Genomic DNA, 18,845 nt, shown 5'->3' with positions numbered 1-18,845 from the left:
AATCTGCCAAGCACTCAACTCTGCACACAACTGCACAGAACCTCATGACTGTCAGCCGACAGTCCTGACACACACACACACACTTGTCCCTGATAGGCCAAGGAAACTAAACACCATCACTTTGGGTAAACAATCTCCATATTGCATTCTACTTTGGCACAACACAGGCACAGCAAATAAGATAGGAATTGTTTTGATCATTCTCTGACGTTCAGAGAATGTGAAACCCAGAAATATTCCAGGGAAGAATTGTGCCTTGCTTTTCTCTGTGAAGAGAGATGTGGCTACACTCTGGGGCTAGATTGGGGCTCCAGGGGCAGGGTGTGGAGCATTGCCTCCAGTGTGCCAGTGATTGGTGGCCCCTGCAGGGGCTGGGATACAGGCCCCAGGGGGTGTGGGGTGTGCGGAACAGAGCCTTGCCTCACCAGAGCAAGGCCCAACCTGCCCCTTCCCCCACACATGCACCTGAAATGTTTCAAGACAGCAATCCTTCCAGTCTCTCACACTGTTGTGATGTGGTCCTGTGCAACCAGCTGTTGGTGGCCCTACTTGAGCAAATGATCTACAGAGGTCCCTTCCAACCTCAATAATTCTGAGTGATTCTCTGAAACGTGTTTTTGGACTCCTCTTTGAAAATTATATCAAAAGATTCTACAACTTGGAGGGCTCAGTTATTGCCAGCACTAGCATAAATGGTGAAGAATAAAAGGAAGTGTATAACTAGGAATAAATCTTGATGGGATTTAATAAGATTTAGAAACTCCCCTAAAATAGATGCACACTAAGAAAAATATATAACAAAGCATGAACTGGCACTTATAGGAAGATAAGCTTTTGCTTTGAAATAGGTAAACCAGTTTCAACTTTAAAGCAGATCATCTGCCGACCTGTTGCCTGGTTTCAGTACATAGTACAGAAGTATGAAGAATATTAATTGTGTTAGTAAAATACTATTAGTACTTAATAGTATTTAAATATTATCAGTATTTAAATCTGTGAAGAGAGAACTTTTGAACCCTGTTTATGAGACTCTCTTCCAAGAAATGTCTGAAGAGACTAAATGTTTGGAGTTAGATTAGTAAAAATACATGAATGGATCTTCAGAGGCTTTTAAAGGTAGCTTTATACTGTGCCTCTACTTATATAATTTGGCTTTTCAGTCTCTGAGAATGAAAAAGATTTGTAAGCAATGGCTTTGCATGGAATGGAATAAAGAACCAGCTCTTCACTTATGGTTTGTTTCTACCACAATTGTTTTATTATGTATCCTAATGCAAGTGTGTATTTGTTCTAAGTTATAACTATATTACTGATGCATATTGGTCTCATTAAATGGGAAAAATCTTGCAAAGTTGGATACTTAGCAATGAAGAAGGCTGTCTCTGTCTCTCTGGGAGCCTCTCAGGAACCCCGGCCAGTCCCGAGTCAGCAGACACTGAGGGGGCAACCCCAACACTGCCGACAGCGGAGACGCACTCTTGTGCCCCGAGGGTACTGAAAGCAGCTAGGCTAGTCGCCATTGCAGCAGAGGACACACCAGAGACATCGTAGAAGATAAAAGGGCCGACTTAGCAGGGGTTAATCCAAGGTTTTATTCTAGGAGCTCCGGAGGAGCCCCTACACCTCAGGGGGCCTCCTGCTGAGAGCCCCAGGAGAGGTGCCAAGGTTACATTTAAATGGAGGTGGAAACCGAAAGTAGATAACATTTTACTAACCAATAAGTGACCCTAGGGATGGATACTGGGGGATAGACATTTAGGACAGCGTATGGGGTAACACTTGGGGGGTTGACTCCTAGCCTCTGGCTAATCACTCGACGTCCTGGACCAAAACTTCTAGATAGAGGGGATGGGATGCTGAGTGATTGACAGAGAGCCAGGGTGGGGATTTGGGGATGATCTCAGCAAAGGAAAGGGATTACACAGGTAGAGGGAGGGTGGTACAATCTGGGGTAAACCATTTGGGAAAAATACGGGGATACAAAAACAAAACTATTACAAAGTATAAAAACACTACAACAGAAGGGCATGCTAAAATTTCACCATGTTAACTTGCATGGAATTGTTAACATCGTTACCAAAGATCAGTGAAAATAAAACTCCTTCACACTAATGTAGCGTTAAGAAGCAGGCATTCTTTATTTAGCCGAATGCCCAGGGGGATAGCTCCTCCGAAATATTGTGCATCCTGAGTACAGAAACAGCTCCTGTTTATATGCTATATTTTACATACATATACATAGGCTTTCCCAGAAGAAACATATGTATTATAATAATTTCCCCAAAGTAATTAACATATTTTCCCTCCCTTTTACACATGTGTTTTTCTGTCCTGAGGTTCTTTTTGGTGGTCCCTGGTGGTTGGCAACCCCAAAGTCATACCTGACCTCCTGTTTAACTGGTAAAAGTTGGCATAACTGGGCTGGCTGATTTCCAGTTCTTCTTCCTACAGAAAACATTGTGTGGTTCTGTAGGCTAGTGGTCCTTGAAGAATAAGTATTGTGTTAGCTCACTGTCCTGGTTTAGGTCAAATTTGGTAGAGAATCTCCAAAGGAGGGCCCCTCCAGAAAGCAAACCCACACAGCCCCTCCCCACAACCAGTTCGGGAAGAATTCCTCAGAGAGAAGTGGAAAGAACCTGTTTATTTAACAGGCACAGCACCCCCCAGCACACAAAATGAACAATACCAGATTACACCACTCTGAAAAAGATGACAAAATCAGAAAGTCTCTTTCGGGGGTGGTTACTCTGTTAGTCCCTCTGTCGCTGGGGCAGCTGCTGCAGGCCAAACGGTGCAAACCCTCGGTGTTCCCAGGTCCCAGTGCAGAGCAGGTTCGAGATGATCAAAGGAAAAGGAGAGGAGAAACAGTCCAGGAAGGAATTTGGACTGTTTAGCTAGAACTAGCTAATAAGCAGAAGCAAAAGCAAGCAGAAGCGAGAGCAGAGAGAGAGAGCAAAGCAGAAAGCCAAAAGCAAAAAGTGAAAGCAGCACTAAGTACTGCCCGTCTCTATGTCCCTGATAAGAGAAACCCAAACAAAACTTCCACTCTTCAGAGCCAGTCTTAAAGGCACAGAACATAACGAATGGGGATACAAGCATCATAACGTCACCCCAGGACACTCACAAGGTGCAAATGAGTCTTCATCTAGCAACAATATCAGAGAAAATTGATAATCATAATATACTGAAAAAGACCATCCTTACATACTATTTGGAACAAATGTGCCAAGTAGTCATCATGCTATGGTTCTTATTTACTGAATACCTTAATTAAAATTATCTATTAGATATATTGGAGTATATGGTAGTATTTAAAAATGTGATTTACTAATTTTTGTTGGTAACAATATAGATGTTCAGATTTAATCCTCCCTGCCTCTAGAATATGCTTGGACAGTGTGTCTTGATTTGAAAAGACAGGTGTCTGCCAAGGAAGGCAGGAACCTCTCTTGAAATGGAAAATGCAAACCCCCTCCCTCCAAATTATTATAATTTTGAAATTAAGGGGCTCTCAGGCAAAGATATGGGAGTAGAAATAACAGTTCTTTATTAGGAAAAAATAAAAATGCAGTAATACAAAACAACACTGACAGAGTCAGAATACAACCTGACACCCTGCTGGTCAGGGTGTTGGTAGCAGTCCAATTAAATAGTGGCTGCAGTCCTCCTGGAGTGATAGATGCAGTTCTGTTGAAACAGTGAGCCTGTAGAAAGGATGTAGTCCAGTGGTAGTATAGATGGGCCTGACCTTCTTTTGGGAATCCAGTGAGAAAAGGCTGCCTATGGCATTGTTCCAAATCTTCAATTAAATCCAGGTAGGAATGCTTGGCTCCTCCCTCTGGGCGGAGCATCTCATGATGGGATGATGTAATTTTATCAGTTATGCAGTGACACTCAATGGCCCATTAACAGAAGATATCTCCCCAGAGGGAGGATTGGTTGTTGAAGAGATAAAGAAAACTGCTCCAGCTGGTTTTAACAGGAGGTGTAATAAACAGACCATAACTGCCCCACCTCTAACAGATGGCAGTAGAACACACACCCCCCAGCCACATCTTGCATTTGCAACCTAAGACATGGTGTTATTTATTTCCTAATGTCTATGATGCCTTTGTACAGTTTAGAAAATGTGTAAGACATTAAAAATTTATATATTTTAACTGTTCAATTTGTAGGTCTCATGCTGTTGCATGTGTCAATCAATTTATTATCAGCAGAACTCAAGCTCTTATGTTGCACATAGATTCTTTTATTGAGGTGAGTGCATTTTTGCTTGGAGGGGTAAGTCAAATAACATATCTAATTTATCAAGAGCTTTAAATGATGTTTTACAACCTCCACTACCCTTAAACTCCACATTGATGGCTTCCCATTCCTAGCTTCAATCCCCATGGGTTTAAAGTCATTCTGCATGCTTATGCTTAAATTAGTCTAAGCACTCTCCCAGCCCAAGGAAATAGTGTTTTGAAAATGCTTTCTTTTAATAAATACAGGAAACTCTTCTTGCATAGAGGTACTGGCAGCAGTCTGTCACGTGTGACGGAGAGTTCGGTACAGGGACCATCATGTCACTGAGTAGATTATGGGTCTCTCTGAATACTACTACTGAATGTGGATTAGAAGGATGAGATTTTGGCTTATCCAGGGTGTATTTTATTTGCTGCTGTTATGTTCTGAAGGCATTTTCTATCTTCAGAACTTAATTAATGTTTAAGGAAAAAAAATCAGAGATTACTGTTCTTGTGTCTAATGTACACATGACCAAAACACTGGGTAATACACATTGAAAGTCTGAAGAGTTCATTTGCTAGACCATATGTCTTTAGGAAATAATACAGTTTTCTGAGGTGTGGGATGGGATGGTACAGAAGTACATGTTTGCATACTTTAGTTTGCCAATAATGTAAATTTTAATACAAGTTGAACTAGATGAATTGAGGCTTTTCTACTGGTATTACTTTCCAACAGAATCTTTTTGCACTGGCTGGTGATGAGGAGCCTGAAGTACGCAAAAATGTTTGTCGTGCTCTGGTAATGTTGCTAGAAGTTCGAATGGATCGCCTGCTTCCTCATATGATTAGTATAGTTGAGGTGAGTCTTATTTCTCTGATTGTATGCTGAAGCATGTTTGGAATTGCAAAAATAATAGCAAATTAAAAGCATACATAGAATGAGTGTGTTACTTTTGTGCTTGTGTTTTCCATTTGTGCTTGCCTACTCTTTGTTTTCCTTCAAGACTGAAGTTGCAAAAGTTTCTTTGTAGCTAATTGCCAACATGACATTGTATTTGACAGTGCATATGGCAGTTCTTCATTCTTCTTTAAGTTAAGTGATCCTGAAATGGCCAAGATCAGCTATGCCATGGAGCAGCCAGGCATTGCCTGACCATAAGTGAGATCATGTTAAAAATCTTCCTTCTGGTGCTGATATTGTTACAGTTTACACAGTGAAGCTGTCACCTTTTTGGCTCTTTTGCCACAGCAAGGACAAGGAATGTAATTTTAAATATCTGAGATGCTCTTTGAGCTACTAACAAAACTGCCTGCCATTGCATTCAGTTTTATAGGTGGGTATCCTTGGATAGTTCCTTGATTATTCTAGATTAGTGCAGACTTGCCTACCAGAAGATCAATCAACTGGTACTTGTTTGCTCAACTGAGTTGTAATTTCTATGTTCCTGGGAAACAGTGGCAGTTTCTAGATAGCCTTTATATACACTACTTGCTAGACTGGAAATAGAACAGAGATCAGAATATTTCTCATGCACATATAAGAACAAATGGGTCATAATCCAGTGTCAAATTCCATAAGTGCCAAGTCCAGACAATATGAAGCAGGTTTGTTTGGGGTTTTTTTGTGCTTCTGGACAAAGGCATTAGAAAGGCATAAAATTGAGGTGACTTGCAGTATTTTTCTAGTGTTGTCTGGAATTCCATGACACCAAGCCTGGCACATGTCTTCTCATCTAACACAGGACAAGTAGGCATTGTTGGTACTTGAGGTAGTTTTTTTTTTTTCTTTTGTTTGGTCTGGTTTGGGGTTTTTTTTTTTGGAGAGAGAGAGAATAAAGCTTTGAAGATTATATTGTCAACAAGTGATAACTTCTCTGACTTTTCACCCTCCTGCAATCATAGAATCCTAGAATGATTTGGGTTGGAAGGAACCTTAAAGATCATCTAGTTCCAACCCCTCTTCCATTACTGGAAGGTGCTCTGCAATCTGCCTTCTTTTCTGAACAGGTTTCTGAACTGGAAACAGACTGAACACTCCCAACTCTCTCAGTCTGTCTTCATGGCAGAGGTGCTTCAGGCCCTCTGAGCATCTTCGTGGCCTCTGCTGGACTTACTCCAGCAGCTCCACATCCTCCTTATGTTCACAAGAGTGGAGGAGGAGAATCCTCACACACACACACCCCCCCCCCCCCCGCCTTGACCTGCTGGCCACACTGCTTTGGATGCAGCCTAGGACACAGTTGGTTTCTGGGCTGTGAGAGTGTAGATTGCTGGTTCATGTTGAGTTTCTTGTCAACTGCTGTTCCCAAGTCCTTCTCGGCAGGGCTGCTCCCAATGCATTCTCTGCCCAGCCTGTACTTGTGCTTGGGATTGCCTTGACCAGGTGCAGGACCTTGCACTTGGCCTTGTTGAACTTTATGAGGTTTGCACAGAGACACCTCTTGAGCCTGTACAGGCCCCTCTGGATGCAATTCCTTTCCTCCAGCATGTCGACCGCACCACACAACTTGGGGTTGTCAGCAAACAAATCAGTAAGGAACTTCTGGACTTTGCAGGTAGAAATTATGTCAGCAACCAGAAGATCCAAGATTGTATTCTTGTTGTATCCCTTTTTTTTTTTTTTGGGAAAACTATTACTAGGCATCTTCTCTACAAAAGACAGCAGCAGTGAATTTTTTCTGAAGATCAGACTTCCCTTCCTCCGCAGTTCTGGAACTATTGTGTACTGTTACTGATTTGCCCAGTTCTGTATACATACATATTAATATGTGACAGTGTAATATCTGAGAACTGACTATTTTTCATTCAAATGAGTCTGGTTTTGCCATTTTGAAACTTGAGTACCTCCAAGTTGAATGCTTCTAATAGCGGCTGCTCTAAGTGAAGGAATTCTTAAAAAGAAAGAAACTGGTACGTTTCATGAAAAACCCTCCACATGACAGGGTTTTTTATGCTTATGGAGAATTACATTTAAAGTAGTTAAGAATATTAATAATTTGGTAGTGATTCTAAGACAAGGTCTTGGCCAGTGCAATGCTTTTAAACTAGACAGGTTTAATATTAACTGTTTTGCCAAGTTCCTGGAGGAACAGGGATGGTTGAATTTCAATTTCAGTGGGTTTTTTGAACATGTACTTCCAGGTGATCAGAAGCAGATATGTATTTCTCTGTGGGTTTTTTTTTCTCCTTCTTTTGTCTGAGAACATGACAACAGGATATATCAGAAGTAGACTGACCTAATAGATTTCAGTTATTAGATTGCACTTGTATATTCATATAGCATATTTAGCCAGGCATGTAGTGCCTAAGATCTTTTTTAATAGAAGTCCTGACTTTTTATTTTACAATGCATAATGAGATTACTTGAAAGGTGTTGATAATATGAAGTTCTAACACAGAAACTCAGCTTGTTGCTAAAGAAATAAGATTGTTTGCATCCTGTTGTTTTCAGATAGACATCTTTTACTGCTGAACAAATTTTTCTTAATGCATTGTGCATCGTTCTTTTCTTGATGGTTTGACATAGCAAGACTAACACAACACTGTTACAGAGTATGCAAACCAGTTCTGAATAATGTTCCTATGCTATTTTGTAATTTTTTGTCAGGAAGCAACTATTTCCATTGTCTAAAGTCACTTTTTTAGCTTATCATTAAAAATACTCAATAAAGTATTTTACAAGAATGCTAAAAAAACCTAAAAGCCTTCAAATACTCTTCCCATACTTTGCTGCGATACTAGTATCACTGTTTTTACTATGGGGGCCTACAAGAAACATGGGGAAGGATTCTATCAGTGAGTGTAGCGACAGAACAAGGGACAATGGTTTTAAACTGTTAGAGAACAGGGTTAGATCGGATATTAGGAAGAAATTCTTCCCTGTGAGGGTGATGAGGCCCTGGCATAGGTTGCCCAGCAATGTTGTGGCTGCCCCATCCCTGGAAGTGTTCAAGGCCAGGTTAGATGGGGCTTTGAGCGACCTGATCTAGTGAAAGGTGTTTCTGTCCATGGCGGTGGATTGGAACTGGATAATCTTTATGGTCCTTTCCAACTGTCATGGTTTGACGCTGGCACAATGCCAGTGCCCCCATGAAAATATATGCTCCCTGGTGTCTGCTGTGAGATGTGTTTAGGACTAGAGCAAAGCAGGCTCCAACTTAGGAATAAAGAAGAAAAACTTAATTAGCCTACAACTATATATAAAAAGAAACACACACAGAACTCAGAATGAAAACCTTCCAAAAAACATTCCTCCTCCCCCCACCAAATTTCCAATATATCCACCCCTCAGATCATCAACTCTCAGTCCATCACCACCCTTTAGATAATCAGTTCTCAGTTCATCAAGAAGAGAGGAGTCCCTCTTGTACCATAGGCTTCCCCTAGAAACACAGCTGAGACCTCTTGTGTTGCCATGTCACTCGTGGCACTGCCTGGAGATCATTTGCCATCGTGACATCTTCCTTCCATGCCCAGTGCTCTCACCACTGCACATGGACCAGAGCTGCTTCTAGGGTTCCCCTTTTAAGGATGCTTTGCCCAGTTCCAAAAAGAAGCACAGTCTCTCACTTTTGGGACACCTGTTCCTCCCAAATTCACCCCCTGGGGCCGAGGGGTCTTGAGAAGAGAGGTCTTCTTCTTCCCTGAAGATCGAGGGCACCACCACCCTCCTCACCCGTCATCTCTGCTCACATACTCCTTCACATAACATCACTGCACTCTCTTGGCTCCAAGCCATTGCCTGCCCCTAAATGCAGTCTCTGTGTCACAGGAAAAATGGTTCTGTCCATGACTATACAAGAAAAGTCCAGCCAAAGGCCACTCCCTCATCCCTCTCACCTAAGATTCTTCTCAACTTCTCTTGTGGCCCATTTCCTCTTATCTCATCTCTATCTCTCTTGTCATTCAACTCCAGGAGGATCAGCATTTGCACGGTTTCCATTATTCAAGAAAAGGGTTAAAAATCTCAGGCTCTGCTTGTCTAGAACTCCCATGGCTGCCCTGCCGGGCACCTTCTCACCACACCCCCCCCCCATCTCCTTCTCAGCTGGCCATGCTATCAAATTTCAAGGTGGCACAGCACAGGCACCAGCTCTCTTCTCTCTCTCTCCTGGAGGGGGGGGTGGGGGTGGCGTGGCTGCCCGATGCCTCTCAGTGTTCCTCCACCCTTCCATCCTGCAGAGGCCTTCACCTCCCTTCTCTGTCCAAGGCCTGGCCTACCTCACCCGGCCGCATGGCTTCCCCTCCCCCGCCCAACCTGCAGCTGGGCAGGGGAGGCCTGACCTCTTTCACAGACAGAACCCAAGAGAAAGTTTTCCTGGGAGTTCTCTGCTTTTAACCCCCCGTGTTCTCAGAGGCGTATTCATGTCCTCAGTTGCCACACGAGGTGCCAATATTCAAATCTGAGCACCTATTGGTTTGACCACAGCATCCCAAAAAACTCACTTCCTTTTCAAACCAGGACACCAACCCAAAACATTTTATGATTTCCAGACTGTGTATATGGCTCTTGTACCACTGAGTGTAAGTAGCCTTTTCCATCTACTGCTATCTAACTTCATGGAGCATATATTATAAAATGTGCTTAAAGACGAAATGACAGTGTGAGGAGAACCTTCAAACAGCCATTACTTTTTGTCATTCTGGTTTTGTCTTTGTGGCAAATAACTGAATACAACAAAAGTGTTGATTTTCAAGCCATCTGGGGAAAAATGCCAAATCACTTCAGTTGTATTAATTAACCTTGCTTGCAATGATGTCCTGGGGTGACTTTATGATGCTGGTATCCCCATCATCTGTTCTCTTGCCCAGAAATGGGTCTTGTAGCTAGCTTTAAGCTAGGCCCAGAGAGAGAGAGGGTGAAGCGGAGGGAGAAGCAGCATGCAGTTTACAGACAAATAGATAGGACATTTTTCAAATTTTCCAAGCTGTAATCTGTTCATAACTCAGAACAGAGCAGTATTTTTGTTGCCATCAGTTCTTAATCACAATAATGACCTTTTAGGAAACACTTGCAATTTAGTGCATTTCATAGAATCACAGAATGGTTTGGATTGGAAAGAACCTTAAAAATCACCTAGTTCCAACCTCCCCCACATGGGCAAGAACACCTTCTGCTAGACCAGGTTGGTTGGAGCCCTATCCAGACTGGTCTTGAACACTGCCAGAAATGGGGAGGAGTCTATAACCTCTCTGGGCAACCTGTGCCAGGCCCTCACCACCCTCAAGGTAAAGAATTTCTTCCAAATATCTAATCTAAACCTACCCTCCTTCAGCATAATACCATTCCTCCTGTTCTTATCACTCTATGCCCTTGTAAAAAGTCCTTCTTGAGCTCTCTTGGAACCCCTTTAAGTACTGGAAGGTGCTAGAAGGTTGTTGAAGTGAGGGGGAGAACGACCATCCTATAATGCATCGAACTCCGAATTTATTGATCGATCAGTCACTTTAAATAACAGTGTTAATTAACTTCATGCATATTCCAAAATCCAGGTTTACGATAGGCTAACAGAGAAAACTCTAACCACTCCTTTTGTTTTACAATACCGTTGATTGTTTACATCAAACAAAATCAGTGTTCTCACTGTGATACGAACGGTTCTCAAAACTTCCATAACTGTTCCCAGGGTGCCATCTTTTCCCAGAGAGGATGTTACCTTTGTTATGGGAAGACTGCCTGAGAACCTTATTGTTTATACAATGATGCCTGAGAGAGACTAATTGTTTATAGAAGTCAGGCTGGAAACTGCTTTGAAACTGCTTCACAGCTACCTGTTACTTTTCTCTCAGCTGCATGGCTTCGTGGCCTTTTTCCTCAAGCCATGCCTGAACTAAACTCCCGACATTTCCCCCGTCTTTTTCTTTAAAAGAAAGGAGGTTAGTTTGCCACATTTTCTCTATCATCCTACTAACCATTTTTTGGATACAGCCACAGAAACAAGGTAATATAAGTAAAAGCAATGAGTACCCCTAATATCCCTATAGCATATTTTACAAGGTTTCTTAGCCATGGTCCCAATCCTAAGCTTTTAAGGCACTCATCAATACCCAATCCTTCTTCTTCCTTAAGGCTGTTAAGCCCTAGCGGTAGCTCTTTCAACTTAGCATGAATAGATACAGAATGATTAGACAGGTTCATGCAACACATTCCTTTAAACTCTTCACACCCATGGCCTTGAGCTAATAACAAGAAATCTATAGCAGCTCTATTTTGTAAATCAGTGTGGTTAACACTTTGTACATCTGAAGATAACATATCTAATATCTGTGAAGTTCTATTTAGTTCACCCTTAGCCCAACACCCTATTTGTTTTGCTAGAGTCAATGCTTTGCTTGCAGCACCCCAGGGCAGGAAAGCTGAAACCATCACTTGTTTAAATTCACTCCAGAACCATGGATCTCCTATTTGACTACAGTCTAAATTATGTAAGCTACGCTTTTGCCTGCTTACCTGATGACTTAATTGCATCAGCACAGATATATTAGGGTGAAATAGTGATAACTTGCCTAAATAACAAGTTCCACCCTGAGGTTGAGCAGGTATACCATTCCAGGCTCTATCTCCACAAATTAGAAATATTCCTGTAGGTAATTTCTTAGGTGTCATGATGCTAGAGCCTTTACAATGGCTGTAGAGTTGTTTAGACACTATGTTTGGCTTTAGAGCTGAATCCAGAGTAGCCCATGTTTGTTTATATGGATTCATCTTTTGAAGATTAGAGTAATCAAAGCTAAACCATCCACCGTTGGAAGTGCTGGTCATGCTAGCATTTGCACTTCCAAAAAGCTCTAACTCCTCAGGTGGAGAATGCAAAGGAGTATTAAGTGATTGAATTAACAGACATTGTTGGTAGCCATCACTCTGACTGGCAGTATACCCTTTCTGTGCAGGCAATTTAATATTTACCATATTGTGCATACATAAAGCACGATTATTAATAAGACTGCAGAATTCTTGAGGAGACCATACTGGGAGTCCTACCAAACAGGTTCGAAAGGGGTTGGTAACTCCTCCAATGCTGAGACAAAGCGAAGTCTGATTAATCTGCCTAGCAAGTGTTAGACATACATTATTTCTAGGTTGACTAAAATGTGTTAACTTAAATTCTTCAGCTACCACTACACTAAATAATATAATAAAAGGAAACCTCATTTTTCTGGTTTTACTTTGACCTTCTTCTTCTTGTCAGTTTTTAACCTTACTGTTCCCGAGACCTGAAGACCACACCTTTGTAACTTTTTAATGCAGTTGTCTAATGCCTGATTGGGATCTCCTTTTATAGGCCCTACAATGGAATGTTGTGTTAAAGGCACTAGTTTTCTACACCTTACAGAGGCTATATATGATGCACTTTGAGCTTTAACCCTTTTTAAAATACACTGTACCTCCCACCGATAATAAGCCAAGATTTTCTGCTCATGTGACTCATAAAGACCTAAAGCTGAGGCAGTGTTGAGTCCTGTTGCATTCCGTAGAGCCCACTCCCAATTATATTCCCAGTTATGTCTATGATTACAGGTATCACACCATAAACGAAAAAGTGACAACTGATCCACCCAAAAGGTCCTGTCACAACCCCCACAACACAGTGCCACCCAAGCAGCACAATTTGGGCTGTGACATTCAAGACAGTTCTCTTTTGCCGGTCCTTTTATATGGAAAGATGATAATGATTCAATAATGTCAATCAGTTCCCCGGTCGTCCGGCAACAGCGTTTTATCCCAAAGGGTTAAAACCACCCTCAGCTGAGCCACAATGTCCGGCCTTATCAGGCATTGCACGGTAGGTGGTAATTGGACTAAGAAAAGAAAGCTGTTAGCTGTTTTCATTTATGTGAACCTGGAGAGGAGGTGAATGGTAAGTCTGAAAACGATCCTTTCTGTCCTTGAGATTTTCACATCCACCTCTTCCCTGGGTTTCTCAAAAATGTTCAAAATCAGTTTTATAGTCTGTAATCCTTTAGTCATTTGGCTGAAATGGCATCAGCTGGGCGATTCTCAGTCCTTTGTTGATTTGGAGTGGTGAGAAAGTAGTATGCACTTGAAGCACTTAAAATACTTAACTTAGCAGACTTATTTTCAAATTAATAGAACTTAACTGGCTTCAAAATTCTATGGGCTAACTGTGCTACACTCTTTGCAACATAAGAATAGGCAATTCTAATAACTAAATAGTATTTTCAGCTAGCAAGGTTTCTCTGATGTTCACAACAACACTTTGAACACAAGTCATAAAACAAACACCTATTGTAAAAGCATAAATCTATCTAACATCACTTAAACTTAATAGCACTTATACTTAAAATACTTAACTTAAAATATTTAAACTTAATAGAACTTAACATTACTTAAACTTATCTTTACTTAAACTTAATAGAATTTTAAATCAACAGAACTTACATGTAAAATCTCTTAATTCTAACAAAACTATAACAAAATTTAACTGATTTTAGACTTATTTGTAAATAATGTAAGATCAAACTTAACAGAATCTAACTTATCTTAAACCTAATATGATTTAACCTTAACAGACCACCTAATATGATTTAACCTTAACAGACCTCGAACTTAACAGAAAATAAACTTAACAAACTTAACCTTAATAGTATTTAGCATTTAATTTAACTTAAACTACTTAATAACAGATAAAACTTACTATAGACAAAAAATATAGCATTTACTATAACTTACTTACAGGCCTGATTCTAAAATATTAAGCTAAAATAACTTTGTTCACGTGTTTGCTATAGCATTTCTATATCAAAAAGCACACTCACAACATCTCACTCATACAATCAGTCTAACATATCTTAACATTTTTAAACTTTTCAAAATATAATTCTAGAGTCTGATGTTCCACTGACTGAGCCATCTGGGCTTCTGATGTTAAAGTCTCTGCCAATACAGGTGATTTCAAGACAGCATACCAATGCCAAGCCAAACCGGCCGAAATTTGACCCATGCATACAGTACGCTGATTCCTGTTTCAGTCTCTGCCAGGAAGAACTAAAGTGCTTTTAACTTTCCTTGTTTACCATCACTTGTTTCTTAATTTCAACAGGGATCTTTTCCTTTTGTTGACAAAAGTTACATCCATTAGGCTGTTAGGTCTTAAACTGAAGCTTTTGCCGGCTGTGGGGGGAGGGAGAAACGCTCCCGCTGCAAAAAGCGCTCCAGTCCCGCGGTGCGTGTGTCGGAGCGGACGAAAACCCCCCCCCCCCTGCACTGGATTCTTTGTTTACTTGCCGGCAGGCTGACTCCGCTGCAGGCACCGCTGCACCCGTGGCTCTCCCCGCGGCGGCTTCGCTCTCTCCCCGCGGCGGCTTCGCTCTCCCCCCGCGGCGGCTTCGCTCTCTCCCGGGGCGGCTTCGCTCTCCCCCCGCAGCGGCTTCGCTCTCGCCGCTATAGCGCAGCATTTTAAGCGGTCGCTCACCGCGGCTGCTCGCCATGGCGGAGCGCCCGTGCCGAGTTCGGAGTAGCACAGACTCGGAAGCGCCACGAGCTGCTGCCGCTGTCTTGCACTCAGAGAGATAGTAAAATAGTGCATCAGACATCACTCGCCATGGCCTGCTTAGCTTCTTGGCAGTTTTACCACTCTCTAAAGCAGCCTCTGACAATAAATCACCGAATTCACGCAATTCCGTTAACTCGTAAACTGTGTGGGGATTCACAAAGATTCCCCGTTCCAGACCATAAGCCAAAAGACCTTGCAATTCCTTCCGTAAGTCTATTCCCTTAATTTGCCTTTTTTGCAAAAACATAATAAAAAGTTCATATGCGGCTTGTCTTTCCATACCTCTTTTTAAGTGCGCACTTTCACCTAGCAGCGTTTTCCCATACTTATGCCGCACAAATCTCAGCTGGTCCCATCTATATGGTCGCCAGGGCACGGCGCGTATCGGCGGTTTTCTTTTTTCCTCCGCTTTAATTTCGCGCTTATTGCCGCTCCCGCTGCTTCGGAGCCTGAACCATTCCTCACTTATCCTTTGGTGTTCGCAATCCCCGTGATGGCCGCGATCGTCGTGGTGTCCGCTATCACGTCCGGGTGTCACCAATTTGTTGAAGTGAGGGGGAGAACGACCATCCTATAATGCATCGAACTCCGAATTTATTGATCGATCAGTCACTTTAAATAACAGTGTTAATTAACTTCATGCATATTCCAAAATCCAGGTTTACGATAGGCTAACAGAGAAAACTCTAACCACTCCTTTTGTTTTACAATACCGTTGATTGTTTACATCAAACAAAATCAGTGTTCTCACTGTGATACGAACGGTTCTCAAAACTTCCATAACTGTTCCCAGGGTGCCATCTTTTCCCAGAGAGGATGTTACCTTTGTTATGGGAAGACTGCCTGAGAACCTTATTGTTTATACAATGATGCCTGAGAGAGACTAATTGTTTATAGAAGTCAGGCTGGAAACTGCTTTGAAACTGCTTCACAGCTACCTGTTACTTTTCTCTCAGCTGCATGGCTTCGTGGCCTTTTTCCTCAAGCCATGCCTGAACTAAACTCCCGACAGAAGGTCTTGAACACTTCACTTCTCCAGTTTGAACAGCCCCAACTCTCTCTGCCTGTCTTTATAGAAGAGGAGCTCCAGCCCTCTGAGCATCTTTGTGGCCTCCCCTGGGCTTGCTCCAACAGGTCCATGTCTTTCTCGTGTTGGGACCCCAGTGCTGGACACAGTTGTTCAGGTGGGGTCTCAAGAGAGTGGAATAGAAGGGGAGAATCCCCTCTCTCCACCTTCTGCCCACGCTGCTTTGGATGCAGCCCTGTAGGAATGCAGTTCTGTAGAAAGGGATATGTTTGTTGCAAATCTTGCATCCCTGAAATGCATAAGGATAATATAGGTTGTCCCATTCTATTTAATTTTGAGAACAAAATGGTATTCTGAAGGAGAATTTATTTTCTTCATTTTAAATCAATGTGTGATGAAAGGTAGCTGCATGGACTTCCATGAGGCTTCTAAAATGAGTGGAAGGACCAACTGTTTCAGAAATGAGCTGCATGGAAGAATGCAAAAATTACTGTTTTGGAAGTTGCAAGCACTTTCTCTAAATTGCTTTGGAAATCATGTACAAGAAACTGATGTAGCCATGGTATATTTAGCCTTTCTGCTTATGCAGATATTTGATTATTTTTTGTTTAAGGGGGTTTAAATTTTAACAGCAAGCTTAAAGATTTGACACTGAATCTCTGAATTACCATTCATACTTGGAAAAAGTGAGACTTTTTTTTTCCCCTGTTATGAGTTCTACTTAATTGCATCCTGTCAGATAATCAATATTTGAAAGAGAGGCTTTTTTATGGTACTGGATATAAAAAGTATTTCCATCTTACCAAGTGTGTAATTGTACTCTTTTATTCAAAAGGAGAAGGGGGGAGTGGTAAAATAATTTTTAAATCCCCCCTCTATTCTCAAGAAACTGTTTATTATCTTGGGTCTCTGTCTATAGTTTCTTGGTAATAATGTTCTCACTTAAACTGGGAAAAAACTTAGAATCTGAATCATCTAGCAATGAGAAATAAGTCTTGGCTTATTCTCACTATAGCCTTAAGTAGTCTTTTATACCTGTTTCTTCCCATTGCCTCAAAGAAACAAAATTACTCTGGGAGCATAGTTTATTGCAAACACACTTTGCAATGTTGATAGCTTCTTCACTTAAAACTTACACAAGATTGTGTTGTTTTTTTGTTGTTTTTTTTTTTTGTGTAGTATATGCTTCAAAGGACCCAGGACCAAGATGAAAATGTTGCTTTGGAGGCTTGTGAGTTTTGGCTGACTTTGGCTGAACAGCCAATTTGTAAAGATGTATTATGTCGGCATCTTGCTAAGTAAGTATTAAGAATTAGAACCAGTCATTTTGAAATAGTCATCCTTAAACTTCAGTTAACTTTTTCCTGGTTACTCTTTTGGAGACTGTATCTAGCTTGCTGTATGCTTGGGAGGAGTTTCTTCTAGCTAGTTCTTGTACATATTAAAAATGGCTGTATCACAGAGGTCACTGAAAAGACTTTTGACATTTCAGACTTGGCTCCTGAGGCAACATAAACTGTGGCACTGGTGCTTTATCTCAAGCCTAACATCCTGTTAAGTATCAGATGGAGGCAAAGGTATACTAACATGTGCTTGAGCTTAAACAAATATTTCCATGTGAGGTTACCTATAATATCTGGTGTACCGTGAACATGTTTTCTTGACAACTGCTATTGTGAGCATTTCTGTGCAATGCTTCTATGTGAATAGTCATGCCAGGGGTTTCTCATCTTTATGAAGACATAACAAAATGACAAGATCATTTAGATTTAGGAATCAATTTCATATCAATTGCCAGAGCAATTTAAACTTGAAAGCATGTTTAATGTGTTTTTCATGCTTCTTCAGACTGACAGTAGTTTTTTAAGCTCCAAAAACTTTTTTGTAAGTTTCAAAAATTATCATAAGATTTAAAATGTAGATCCTTGATTGAACGGGAATTGAACACCCATGCTTGAGATTTGAACATCTGCATGTCTTCAACTGTGCTAATAACCTATTTCCAGACTAAAGACTTTTTCAATAGGAAACAGATTCTTCAGTGTTCCCAGTAAATGAGGACCCAATTTTTGATATATGCTTGGAAGGTTTTTGAAAACACTAAGTTCTGTCTGTGATTCTGCTCTTCCAGTGAAAGTGTGGAAAGAAGAGATGCATTATTTTCAGCAAAAACGACCATTTTAGATGTAAAGCAATTGTTAAAAAAAGGGAGGGACTTCCCAAATTTCAGTTTTCATAAGCATTTAGAAAACAGAATGGCGATTAAAGCAGCTGCTGTAGCAGTACAGGAATAGGATTTGAAAAGAGAAGAACCAATGTTACAAGAAATCACTTTTCAGTTTTAAAATGTTTTTACTTAAATCCTACTCTTATAGCTAAAAATACAAAAGAATGATAGCACAGTTCTTGATTCTACCTACCTCCTTCCCAACACACATATTAATACTAGTCACCTTCTCAGTATAAATTGTAAACCTCTTCTGTCCTACATGAACATTGACATTCCAACAGCTTCATCCTTGGTTTTTGGGCTTTTTTTAAGAAGCTTTTAAATTTCTAGTAAAACAGATAAGAGTAACATTACATATCTTTTATCTTTCAGTGTCATTTTTGTTGAAAGCCACTTGTTTGTTGGTGAGTCTTTTTGATTAAGGAGCTATATAAATTTGACAATACTTGATTATAACCTTAGGGTTTTTTTTATATTAGATTAAGTGGAGCAAGATCTTCTAGAAACCTGTTCAATATCTTGTTCCATTTTGCTCCTGTAGGTTTTTGATAAAATTTATACATCCCGCATGCTTCATGAAGTATGCTGCAGAAATGCCAAGTAATGGGTGTTAATCTGACTACTTAGTGTTCTTTCATTGAAAGTTCAGAAGGTAATTGTTGTGAACAAGTGGTTTCAGCTTCTCAGACTCACCATCAAAGGTACTGGCAAAAAGCAAGTTTTAATATGTATTTGTGAAAGTGTGACTTTACAGTTTGATGGCAAGATTCACTCTATTACTACATAGAAGAAGCATACATAGGAAAATTGGATTAGAATCAATTTAGAATTATTTGCATGGA

The 18,845-nt window shown here is 40.8% G+C and overlaps 1 protein-coding gene across 1 annotated transcript in view; it reads left to right on the top strand.

Moving 5' to 3' along the window:
* LOC132086122 (transportin-1-like) overlaps positions 1–18,845 on the top strand; it is a 157,583-nt gene that overhangs the window by 80,555 nt on the left and 58,183 nt on the right. Inside the window, exons 8-10 of the mRNA XM_059491581.1 lie at positions 4,176–4,257; positions 4,969–5,091; positions 16,953–17,071. Coding sequence (XP_059347564.1) covers positions 4,176–4,257; positions 4,969–5,091; positions 16,953–17,071 — 324 coding nt within the window. The remainder of the gene's footprint in view (positions 1–4,175; positions 4,258–4,968; positions 5,092–16,952; positions 17,072–18,845) is intronic.

The sequence above is a fragment of the Ammospiza nelsoni genome, chromosome W, assembly GCF_027579445.1.
Source record: "Ammospiza nelsoni isolate bAmmNel1 chromosome W, bAmmNel1.pri, whole genome shotgun sequence".
In the NCBI taxonomy this organism is placed as follows: Eukaryota; Metazoa; Chordata; class Aves; order Passeriformes; family Passerellidae; genus Ammospiza; species Ammospiza nelsoni.
This window is presented reverse-complemented; position numbering and strand designations above follow the sequence as displayed.